Source organism: Podarcis gaigeae, assembly GCF_964106915.1.
Source record: "Podarcis gaigeae genome assembly, chromosome: Z".
NCBI lineage: Eukaryota > Metazoa > Chordata > Lepidosauria > Squamata > Lacertidae > Podarcis > Podarcis gaigeae.
Genome location: NC_139691.1, coordinates 137,501 through 150,000, shown reverse-complemented (window position 1 = coordinate 150,000; position 12,500 = coordinate 137,501). Strand labels below are relative to the sequence as shown.

The window sequence follows — 12,500 nt, the reverse complement described above, 5'->3', positions numbered from 1 at the left end:
ATTAATTATTAATTAATTATTAATTATATTATTGATTAATTAATTAGTAATTAATTAGTAATTATAATTATATTATTAATTAATTAATTAGTAATTAATTATTAATTATAATTAATATTATTAATTATTCATTATAATTATTAACTATAATTAGTATTATTAATTATTAATTATAATTATTAACTATAATTAATATTATTAATTATTAATTATGATTATTATTATAATTATTAATTAATTATTAATTATCAATTATCAATTATAATAATTATTAATTAATTAATTATAAATTATAATAATTAAAAATCAATCAATCAATTAATTAATTAATTAGTCAATTAATATTATTCTTATTAATGAACCCCAGGCCGACATGCTGCACACCGAGACGGAGCTGGTGGCCGAGAAGAAGTTCCGGGACAACTCCCTCAGCGCCCAGAAGAAGCAGATCGACCGGATCCGCGCCAAGGAGGGCGGCGAGCGGCACCGGCGGACGCTGGTGAGGAAGCGGCGCCCGGGAAACGTAGCGCGGGAGGAAAGGTAGCGCCGGCCGCCCGCTCTAACCACTGCGCCCTCCTCTCTCCCCAGCAAGGCCGGCGGGACATGGACTTCCCCGCCCTGATGGGACGCGAGGGGATGAGAGGTAAGCAGCGCCTGGGAGTTGTAGCGCGCGGCGCCCTGTCCCCCGCTTCCCTTTATTGGACCAGGGAGTTGTAGCGCAGGGCGCCCGGTCTCCTCTGGGAGTTGTAGTGTGCGGCGCCCTGTCCCCCGCTTCCCTTTATGGGAGCCAGGCTGTTGGACCAGGGAGTTGTAGCGCATGGCGCCCGGTCTCCTCCTGGGAGTTGTAGTGTGCGGCGCCCTGTCCCCCGCTTCCCTTTATGGGAGCCAGGCTGTTGGACCAGGGAGTTGTAGCGCATGGCGCCCGGTCTCCTCTGGGAGATGTAGCGAGCGGCACCCAGTCGCCTCCTGGGAGTTGTAGTGTTCGGCGCCCTGTCCCCCGCTTCCCTTTATGGGAGCCAGGCTGTTGGACCAGGGAGTTGTAGCGCATGGCGCCCGGTCTCCTCTGGGAGTTGTAGCGAGCGGCACCCAGGCGCCTCCTGGGAGTTGTAGCGCGCGGCGCCCTGTCCCCCGCTTCCCTTTATGGGAGCCATGCTGTTGGACCAGGGAGTTGTAGCGCATGGCGTCCGGTCTCCTCTGGGTGTTGTAGCGAGCGGCACCCAGTCGCCTCCTGGGAGTTGTAGCGCGCGGCGCCCTGTCCCCCGTTTCCCTTTATGAGAGCCATGCTGTTGTACCTGGGAGTTGTAGCGCATGGCGCCCAGTCTCCTCTGGGAGTTGTAGCGAGCGGCACCCAGTCGCCTCCTGGGAGTTGTAGCGCGTGGCACCTGGTCGCCTCCTGGGAGTTGTAGCGCATGGCGCCCTGTCCCACTCTTCCCTTTATGAGAGTCATGCTGTTGTACCTGGGAGTTGTAGCGCGCGGCACCCAGTCGCCTTCTGGGAGTTGTAGCGCATGGCGCCCTGTCCCACTCTTCCCTTTATGAGTCATGCTGTTGTACCTGGGAGTTGTAGCGCATGGCGCCCGGTCTCCTCTGGGAGTTGTAGCGAGTGGCACCCAGTCACCTCCTGGGAGTTGTAGCGCGCGGCACCTGGTTGCCTCCTGGGAGTTGTAGCGCGCGGCGCCCTGTCCCCCTCTTCCCTTTTGTAGCGCATGGCGCCCGGTCTCCTCTGGGAGTTGTAGCGAGTGGCACCCAGTCGCCTGCTGGGAGTTGTAGCGCGTGGCGCCCGGTCGCCTCCTGGGAGTTGTAGCGCGAGGCGCCGGGTCACCACCTGGGAGTTGTAGCACGAGGCGACTGGTCACCACCTGGGAGTTGTAGCGTGCGGCACCCAGTCGCCTCGTGGGAGTTGTAGCGTGGCTTGGGAGTTGTAGCGCAGCATCTGGTCCCCTACTGGGGCTTGTAGCGCGCGGCACCCGGTCGCCTCCTGGGAGTTGTAGCACGAGGCGACTGGTCACCACATGGGAGTTGTAGCGCGAGGCGCCGGGCCACCACCTGGGAGTTGTAGCGCGGTTTGGGAGTTGTAGCGCAGCGTCTGGTTTGTAGCGCGCGGCGCCCGGTCCCCTACTGGGGCTAGTAGCGCGAGGCGCCGGGTCACCACCTGGGAGTTGTAGCGCGAGGCGCCTGGTCACCACCTGGGAGTTGTAGCACGCGACACCCAGTCGCCTTGTGGGAGTTGTAGCGCGGCTTGGGAGTTGTAGCGCAGCGTCTGGTTTGTAGCGCGCGGCGCCCGGTCCCCTACTGGGGCTTGTAGCGCGAGGCGCCGGGTCACCACCTGGGAGTTGTAGCGTGCGGCACCCAGTCGCCTCGTGGGAGTTGTAGCATGAGGCGCCTGGTCACCACCTGGGAGTTGTAGCGTGCGGCACCCAGTCGCCTCGTGGGAGTTGTAGCATGAGGCGCCTGGTCACCACATGGGAGTTGTAGCACGAGGCGATTGGTCCCCACCTGGGAGTTGCAGCGTGCGGCACCCGGTCGCCTCGTGGGAGTTGTAGCTCGGCCTGGGAGTTGTAGCGCAGCGTCTGGTTTGTAGCGCGCGGCGCCCGGTTGCCCCCTGGGAGTTGTAGCGCCCGGCGCCCGGTCACCTCCTCTCCTTCTCTCCCGCCAGGCGCCCGGCTGGAAGCGTCCAAGGCGCAGATTGAGTACCAAAGCCTGGTGATCTCGGAGGTGGAGAAGATCAAGGCCGCCGTCCAGTGCTCCCACCTCTGGGTATTGTAGTTCCCGGCGCCCGGTGGGGGATCAATCAATCCGATCAAGACCAATCATTGGCTGTCGATTGAAGAAATCGGATCAATACTAATAATTGGCTAGCAATTTCATGGGCGAAGACATCAATACGAATGATTGGCTGCCCTTCGAATAAAACCCTAATAATATAATATAATATAATATAATATAATATAATATAATATAATATAATATAATATAATAAATATAATATAATATAATATAATATAATATAATATAATATATGATATGATAGTAATAAATCAATAATCAATAATAAAAAACCCTAAGAATTGGTTGATAATAATAAGAATAAGAATAAGAATAAGAATAAGAATAAAAATAAGAATAATAATAATAAGAAAAAATAATAATAATACAAAATAATAATAATAATAATAATAATAATATAAAATAATAATAATAATGATGATGATAATAATAAAAATAAAAATAAATAATAATAGTAATAATGATAATAATGATAATGATAATGATAATGATAATAATAATAATTAGTAGTAATAGTAATAATATAATAATAGTAATAAATCAATAATCAATAATAATAAAACCCTAATAATCGGTTGCAAATAATAATTAAGAATAAATAATAAACAAAAGCCTAATAAGTCGCTGCAGATAATGAATAATAATAATAATAATAATAATAATATAAAATAATAATAATAATAATAATAATAATAAAATAAAAATAATATAATAAAAATAAAATAAAATAAAATAATAATAGTAGTAGTAGTAATAATAAATCAATAATCAATAATCAATAAAAATAAAAATAAAAATAAAACCCTAATAATTGGTTGCCAATAATAATAAAGAAGAAGAAATAACAATAACAACAACAAAACAACAACAAATAATAATAATAATAATAATAATAATAATAATAATAATAATAATATAGTAATAAATCAATAATCATTAATAATAAAACCCTAATAATTGGTTGCAAATAATAATTAAGAAGAATAAATAATAAATAAAAGCCTAATAAGTCGCTGCAGATAATGAATAATAAAAATAAAAATAAAATAATAATAATAATAATAATAATAATAATAATAATAATAATAATAATAAATAAAAAATAATACAATAAAATAAAATAAAATAATAATAATAGTAGTAGTAGTAGTAGTATAATAATAATAAATCAATAATCAATCATCAATAAAAATAAAACCCTAATAATTGGCTGCCAAGAATAATAAAGAAGAAGAAATAACAACAACAATAATAATAATATAAATCAATAAATCAATAAGAATCAATAATTTCTTCCCCGCAGGACATCGCCGGCCGCTTCCTGGCGCAGCGCAAGTCGGAGGAGGACCTGCGCCAGCAGATCGCCGAGTGTGAACGGCGCCGCCGGGACCTCCAGTCCCGCCTCAAGGCCTTGGAACTGGAACGCGCCGAGCTGAAGTTCCACCGGGCGCCGGGCGCCCTCAGGTAGCGGGTTCGAATCTCGTCCATTCATGTTGCCGGGGGTTCCTCAGGTCGGCAAAACGAAAACCGGGCGCCATGTTTTCTCCCGCAGCTCCCAGAAGCTGGCGGAGGAACTGGGCACCGCCTTGGAGGAGGAGACCCGGCGCCTGGCGGAGGCCCGGCGCTACGTTTCCCACAGCCAGGAGCTGCTGCTGCGGTTCGAGAACGGAGTCAACAACCTGGCCGTGCGGCTGTGCGGCGTGCAGGTGGCCGGGCAGGTAGGGGAACTACAGTTCCCAGAGGCCTCGGGGGCGCTGGGCGCTGGGAACTGTAGTTTGCAGGGTGCGTGCTATAGTTCCCAGTGAGCCGTACTATGGTTCCCAGTGGGCTGTTCTATAGGACTATAGTTTCCAGTGGGCTATACTATGGTTCCCGGGGGTTTGCACTATGGTTCCCAGTGAGCCGTACTATAGTTCCCAGGGGGTGGACTATAGTTCCCAGTAGGGTATACTATAGTTCCCATACAATACATCCCAGTGAGCCATACTTTAGTTCCCAGTGGGGCGTACTATAGATCCCAGTGGGGTGTACTATAGTTCCCCGTGGGGCGTACTATAGATCCCAGTGGGGTGTACTATAGTTCCCAGTGGGGCGTACTATAGATCCCAGTGGGGTGTACTATAGTTCCCAGTGGGGTGTACTATAGATCCCAGTGGGGGATACTATAGTTCCCATACTATACATCCCAGTGAGCCGTACTATAGTTCCCAGTGTGGTGCGCTATAGATCCCAGGAGGGTGTACTATAGTTCCCAGTGGGCCATACAATAATTCCCAGTGAGTCATGCTATGGCTCCCAGTGCTCCATACTATGGTACCCGGTGCGCCATACTATAATTCCCTGCGTGCCATACTATAGCTCCCAGTGAGTCGTACTATAATTCCCAGTGCTCCATACTACAGTTCCCAGTGGGCCATAGTACAGTTCCCAGTGCTTCATACTATAGTTCCCTGTGAGCCATACTATAGTTCCCAGTGAGATGTACTATAATTCCCAGTGCTCCATACTATAGTTCAGGCTGCGCCATACTATAGTTCCCAGTGAGCCATACTATAGTTCCCAGTGGGCCACACTATGGTTCCCAGTGGCCAATACTATAGTTCCCATAGTATGGTTCCCAGTGAGCCATACTATAGTTCCCAGTAAGCCATAGTATCTCTCCTGGTGCTTCATACTATAGTTCCCATTGATCCATACTATGTTTCCCAGTGGGCCATACTATAGTTCACAGTGCTCTGTACTATAATTCCCAGTGGGCCATACTATAGATCCCAGTGGGGTGTACTATAGATCCCGGTGGGCCGTACTATGGTTCCCAGTGAGCCATACTATAGATCCCAGTGGGCCATACTACAATTCCCAGTTAGCCATAATATAGTTCCAGTGCACCATACTATAGTTCCCAGTGCGCCATACTACAATTCCCAGTTAGCCATAACATAGTTCCCATACTATAGTTCCCAGTGGTCCCAGTAGGTTATACTATAGATCCCAGTAGGGTATACTATAGTTCCCATACTATACATCTCAGTGAGCCATACTATAGTTCCCAGTGGGGTATACTATAGATCCCAGTGGGGTGTACTATAGCTCCCAGTAGGGTGTACTATAGTTCCCATACTATACATCCCAGTGAGCCGTACTATAATTCCCAGTGGGTCATACTATAGTTCCCATTGCTCTATACTATAGTTCCCAGTGAACCACACTATACTTCCCAGTGCGCCATACTATAGTTCCCAGTGCGCCATACTATAGTTCCCAGTGTGCCATACTACACTTCCCAGTTAGCCATAATATAGTTCCAGTGCACCATACTATAGTTCCCAGTGCGCCATACTACAATTCCCAGTTAGCCATAACATAGTTCCCATACTATAGTTCCCAGTGGTCCACACTATGATTCCCAGTGCGCATACTATAGTTCCCATTGCGCCACACTATAGCTCCCAGTCAGCCATACTATAGTTCCCAGTCAGCCATACTATAGTTCCCAGTGCTCTACACTATAGTTCCCAGTGAGCCATACTATAGTTCCCAGTGAGCCATACTATAGTTCCCAGTGCTCCATACTGGTTCCCAGTGCTCCATACTATAGTTCCCAGGGCTCCATACTGGTTCCCATTACCCCATACTATATTTCCCAGTGCACCACACTATAGTTCCCAGTGCGCCATACTATAGTTCCCAGTGTGCCATACTATAGTTCCCAGTGTGCCATACTACACTTCCCAGTTAGCCATACTATAGTTCCCAGTGCACCATACTACAATTCCCAGTTAGCCATAGTTCCCATTGCGCCACACTATAGCTCCCAGTCAGCCATACTATAGTTCCCAGTCAGCCATACTATAGTTCCCATACTATAAATCCCAGTAGGGTGTACTATAGTTCCCATACTACACATCCCAGTGTGCCATGCTATAGTTACCAACGAGCCATACTATAGTTCCCAGTGCACCATACTATAGTTCCCCGTTAGCCATACTATACTTCCCAGTGCACCATACTATAGTTCCCAGTGCGCCATACTACAATTCCCAGTTAGCCATAACATAGTTCCCATACTATAGTTCCCAGTGGTCCACACTATGATTCCCAGTGCGCATACTATAGTTCCCATTGCGCCACACTATAGCTCCCAGTCAGCCATACTATAGTTCCCAGTCAACCATACTATAGTTCCCATTGCTCTACACTATAGTTCCAGTTAGCCATACTAAAGTTCCCATACTATAGATCCCAGTAGGGTGTACTATAGATCCCAGTAGGGTGTACTATAGTTCCCATACTACACATCCCAGTGCGCCGTACTATAGTTCCCAGTGTGCCATGCTATAGTTACCAACGAGCCATACTATAGTTCCCGTACTATAGTTCCCAGTGCACCATACTACAATTCCCAGTTAGCCATAACATAGTTCCCATACTATAGTTCCCAGTGGTCCACACTATGATTCCCAGTGCGCATACTATAGTTCCCATTGCGCCACACTATAGCTCCCAGTCAGCCATACTATAGTTCCCAGTTAGCCATACTAAAGTTCCCATACTATAGATCCCAGTAGGGTGTACTATAGATCCCAGTAGGGTGTACTATAGTTCCCATACTACACATCCCGGTGCGCCGTACTATAGTTCCCAGTGTGCCATGCTATAGTTACCAACGAGCCATACTATAGTTCCCGTACTATGGTTCCCATTGCACCATACTATAGTTCCCGGTGAGCCATACTATACTTCCCAGTGCACCATACTATAGTTCCCAGTGCGCCATACTATAATTCCCAGTTAGCCATAACATAGTTCCCATACTATAGTTCCCAGTGGTCCACACTATGATTCCCAGTGCGCATACTATAGTTCCCATTGCTCCACACTATAGTTCCCAGTGAGCCATACTATAGTTCCCAGTGCTCCATACTGGTTCCCCGTGCTCCATACTATAGTTCCCAGTGCTCCATACTGGTTCCCATTACCCCATACTATATTTCCCAGTGCACCACACTATAGTTCCCAGTGCGCCATACTATAGTTCCCAGTGTGCCATAATACACTTCCCAGTTAGCCATAATATAGTTCCAGTGCGCCATACTATAGTTCCCAGTGTGCCATACTACACTTCCCAGTTAGCCATACTATAGTTCCCAGTGCACCATACTATAGTTCCCAGTGCGCCATACTACACTTCCCAGTTAGCCATACTATAGTTCCCAGTGCACCATACTATAGTTCCCAGTGCACCATACTAAACTTCCCAGTTAGCCATAATATAGTTCCAGTGCGCCATACTATAGTTCCCAGTGCGCCATACTACAATTCCCAGTTAGCCATAACATAGTTCCCATACTATAGTTCCCAGTGGTCCACACTATGATTCCCAGTGCGCATACTATAGTTCCCATTGCGCCACACTATAGCTCCCAGTCAGCCATACTATAGTTCCCAGTTAGCCATACTAAAGTTCCCATACTATAGATCCCAGTAGGGTGTACTATAGATCCCAGTAGGGTGTACTATAGTTCCCATACTACACATCCCAGTGCGCCGTACTATAGTTCCCAGTGTGCCATGCTATAGTTACCAACGAGCCATACTATAGTTCCCGTACTATAGTTCCCATTGCACCATACTATAGTTCCCCGTTAGCCATACTATACTTCCCAGTGCACCATACTATTATTCGCAGTGCGCATACTATAGTTCCCATTGCTCTACACTATAGTTCCCCGTTAGCCGTACTATAGTTCCCAGTGCGCCATACTGGCCGACGTACTATAGTTCCCAATTTCCCCTATAGGAGGATTTCCGCGGCGAATCCTGGGACGTCTTCCGGAAACTCCAGTTCTGCGAGGGGCGCCTGGTGCACCTGATGCAGGTGGCGGCGGCGCCCTCCCTGCGCCTGGACTTCAGCAAGGAGGAGACCAATGAGGTGCGGGAAACGTAGCGCCGGGTTGGGAACTGTAGCGCGAGGCGCAGGGAGACAGAGAAGTTGGGAATTGTAGCGCCAGGCGCAGGGAGGCGGAGAGGCTGGGAACTGTAGCACCAGGTGCCTGGGCTTCAGCAAGGAGGAGACCAATGAGGTGCGGGAAACGTAGCGCCGGGTTGGGAACCGTAGCGCCAGGCGCAGGAAGAGGGGCAGGGTGGGAACTTCAGCGCCAGGCGCAAGGAGACAGGCAGGATGGGAACTGTAGCACCAGGCGCAGAGAGACGGACAGGGTGGGACTTATAGCGCCAGGCGCAGGAAGGCGTACAGGATGGGAACTGTAGCGCCAGGCGCAGGAAGAGAGTGAGGCTGGGAACTGTAGCACGAGGCGAAGGATGATAAGACATGCTGGGAATTGTAGCACCAGGCGCAGGAATACAGACAGGCTGGGAACTGTAGCGCCTGGCGCTACAATTCCCATCCTGTCCGTCTTCCTGCGCCTGGCGCTACAATTCCCAACCTGTCTCATCCTTCGCCTGGCTGGGAACTGTAGCGCCAGGCGCTGGAAGGAAGAGGTTGGGAATTGTAGCGCCAGGCGCATGAATACAGATGGGTTGGGAACTGTAGCGCCAGGCGCAGGAAGAGAGGCAGGCTGGGAGTTGTAGCGCCAGGCACAGGAGGACAGAGAGGTTGGGAACTGTAGCGCCAGGCGCAGAAAAAAAGAAATTGGGAACTGTAGCGCCAGGCACAGGAAGACAGAGAGGTTGGGAACTGTAGCACCAGGCGCAGAAAGACAAAGAAGTTGGGAACTGTAGCGCCAGGCGCAGGAAGAGAGTGAGGCTGGGAACTGTAGCACCAGGCGAAGGATGACAGACATGCTGGGAATTGTAGCGCCAGGCACAGGACGACGGATAGGGTGGGAACTGTAGCGCCAGGCGCAGGGAGACAGTCAGGTTGGGAACCATAGCGCCAGACAAAGGATGACAGGCAGGCTGGGAATTGTAGCGCCAGGCGCAGGGAGACGGAGACGCTGGGAACTGTAGTGCCAGGCACAGGAAGACAAGTTGGGAAGTGTAGCGCCAGGCGAAGGATGAGACAGGTTGGGAATTGTAGCGCCAGGCGCAGGAAGACGGACAGGATGGGAATTGTAGCGCCAGGCGCAGGGAGACTGACAGGATGGGAATTGTAGCGCCAGGCGCAGGAAGACGGAGAGGCTGGGAACTGCAGCGCCAGGCGCCGGAAGCCAGAGGTTGGGAATTGTAGCGCCAGGCGCACGAATACAGATGGGTTGGGAACTGTAGCGCCAGGCGCAGGAAGAGAGGCAGGCTGGGAGTTGTAGCGCCAGGCACAGGAGGACAGAGAGGTCGGGAACTGTAGCGCCAGGCGCAGAAAAAAAGAAATTGGGAACTGTAGCGCCAGGCGCAGGAAGACAGAGAGGTTGGGAACTGTAGCACCAGGCGCAGAAAGACAAAGAAGTTGGGAACTGTAGCGCCAGGCGCAGAAAAAGAAAGAAATTGGGAACTGTAGCGCCAGGCGCAGAAAAAGAAAGAAATTGGGAACTGTAGCGCCAGGCGCAGAAAAAGAAAGAAATTGGGAACTGTAGCGCCAGGCATAGGAAGACAGAGAGGTTGGGAACTGTAGCGCCAGGCGCAGGTAGAGAATTTGGTAACTGTAGCGCCAGGCGCAGGAAGACAGATGGGAGGGGAATTGTAGCGCCAGGCGCAGGGAGACAGATGGGAGGGGAATTGTAGCGCCAGGCGCAGGGAGACGGACAGGCTGGGAACTGTAGCGCCAGGCGCAGGAACTGTAGCGCCAGGCGGGGAATAATTAATAGAATAATATTAGGAAATGTAGCGTAATAATAATAGGAATACTCAAGGCAAGGTTGGGAGTTGTAGCGCCAGGCGCCGGAATACAGACAGGCCGGGAATAATTAATAGAATAATATTAGGAATTATTATTATTATTATTATTATTATTATTATTATTATTACATATTAATTAATCATATTAACATGAATATATATTAATAAATTAATCCTATCATATGACATCTATAATTGACATAATATAATAGGACGACATGATGATCGGTATAATCGACATCAATATTAATTAATTATTAATTAATTAATTAATAACGAGCCGATAATGAGCTAATCGTTCAGTCGCGCTCTCTCTCTCTCTCTCCCCCCAGACCTTCGTCCAGGTGCGGAACGTTCTGGAAGAAAGTATTAATATTAATTAATATAATAATATAATATGACCTCTATAATGAATGAATGCCTATTAATGAATCATATTAACATTAATTAACATATGTTAATAAATGAATCCTATCATATGACATCTATAATTGACATCATATAATAAGATGACATGATGATCGGTATAATTGACATCAATATTAATTAATAACGAGCCGATAATATAATAATATAATATGACTTTAATTAATTAATAACGAGCCGATAACGAGCTAATCATTCAGTCGCTCGCTCGCTCTCTCCCCCCAGACCTTCGTCCAGGTGCGGAACGTTCTGGAAGAAAGTATTAATATTAATATAATAATATAATATGACATTAATTAATTAATAACGAGCCGATAACGAGCTAATCGTTCAGTCGCGCGCTCTCTCTCTCTCCCCCCAGACCTTCGTCCAGGTGCGGAACGTTCTGGAAGAAAGTATTAATATTAATATAATATAATATAATATAATATAATATAATATAATATAATAATATGACTTTAATTAATTAATAACGAGCCGATAACGAGCTAATCATTCAGTCGCTCGCTCTCTCTCTCCCCCCAGACCTTCGTCCAGGTGCGGAACGTTCTGGAAGAAAGTATTAATAGTAATATAATATAATAATATAATATGACATTAATTAATTAATAACGAGCCGATAACGAGCTAATCGTTCAGTCGCGCTCTCTCTCTCTCTCCCCCCAGACCTTCGTCCAGGTGCGGAACGTTCTGGAAGAAAGTATTAATATTAATATAATATAATAATATAATATGACTTTAATTAATTAATAACGAGCCGATAACGAGCTAATCATTCAGTCGCGCTCTCTCTCTCTCTCCCCCCAGACCTTCGTCCAGGTGCGGAACGTTCTGGAAGAAAGTATTAATATTAATATAATATAATATAATAATATGACATTAATTAATTAATAACGAGCCGATAACGAGCTAATCGTTCAGTCGCGCTCTCTCTCTCTCTCTCCCCAGACCTTCGTCCAGGTGCGGAACGTTCTGGAAGAAAGTATTAATATTAATATAATATAATAATATAATATGACTTTAATTAATTAATAACGAGCCGATAACGAGCTAATCGTTCAGTCGCGCTCTCTCTCCCCCCAGACCTTCGTCCAGGTGCGGAACGTTCTGGAAGAAAGTATTAATATTAATTAATATAATATAATATGACCTCTATAATTAATACATATTAATTAATCATAATATTTAATAATTATTAATTAATAACGAGCCGATAACGAGCTAATCATTCAGTCGCGCTCTCTCTCTCCCCCCCCAGACCTTCATCCAGGTGCGGAACGTTCTGGAAGAAAGTATTAATAGTAATATAATATAATAATAAAATATGACTTTAATTAATTAATAACGAGCCGATAACGAGCTAATCGTTCAGTCGCGCGCTCTCTCTCTCTCCCCCCAGACCTTCGTCCAGGTGCGGAACGTTCTGGAAGAAAGTACCAGGGAGGAACCCCAGAATCTGAGGATCGCCTTCGAGGACGACGAAGACGTCCGAGGTGC

General features: G+C 46.7%; 1 protein-coding gene across 1 annotated transcript in view; it reads left to right on the top strand.

Annotated features, from left to right (window-relative positions):
- Positions 1 to 12,500, top strand: part of CCDC183 (coiled-coil domain containing 183) — a 29,659-nt gene that overhangs the window by 14,432 nt on the left and 2,727 nt on the right. The window contains exons 7-13 of the mRNA XM_083721520.1: positions 368 to 499; positions 589 to 643; positions 2,656 to 2,756; positions 4,090 to 4,250; positions 4,339 to 4,504; positions 8,587 to 8,718; positions 12,403 to 12,496. Of these exons, the coding sequence (XP_083577646.1) occupies positions 368 to 499; positions 589 to 643; positions 2,656 to 2,756; positions 4,090 to 4,250; positions 4,339 to 4,504; positions 8,587 to 8,718; positions 12,403 to 12,496 (841 nt within the window). The remainder of the gene's footprint in view (positions 1 to 367; positions 500 to 588; positions 644 to 2,655; positions 2,757 to 4,089; positions 4,251 to 4,338; positions 4,505 to 8,586; positions 8,719 to 12,402; positions 12,497 to 12,500) is intronic.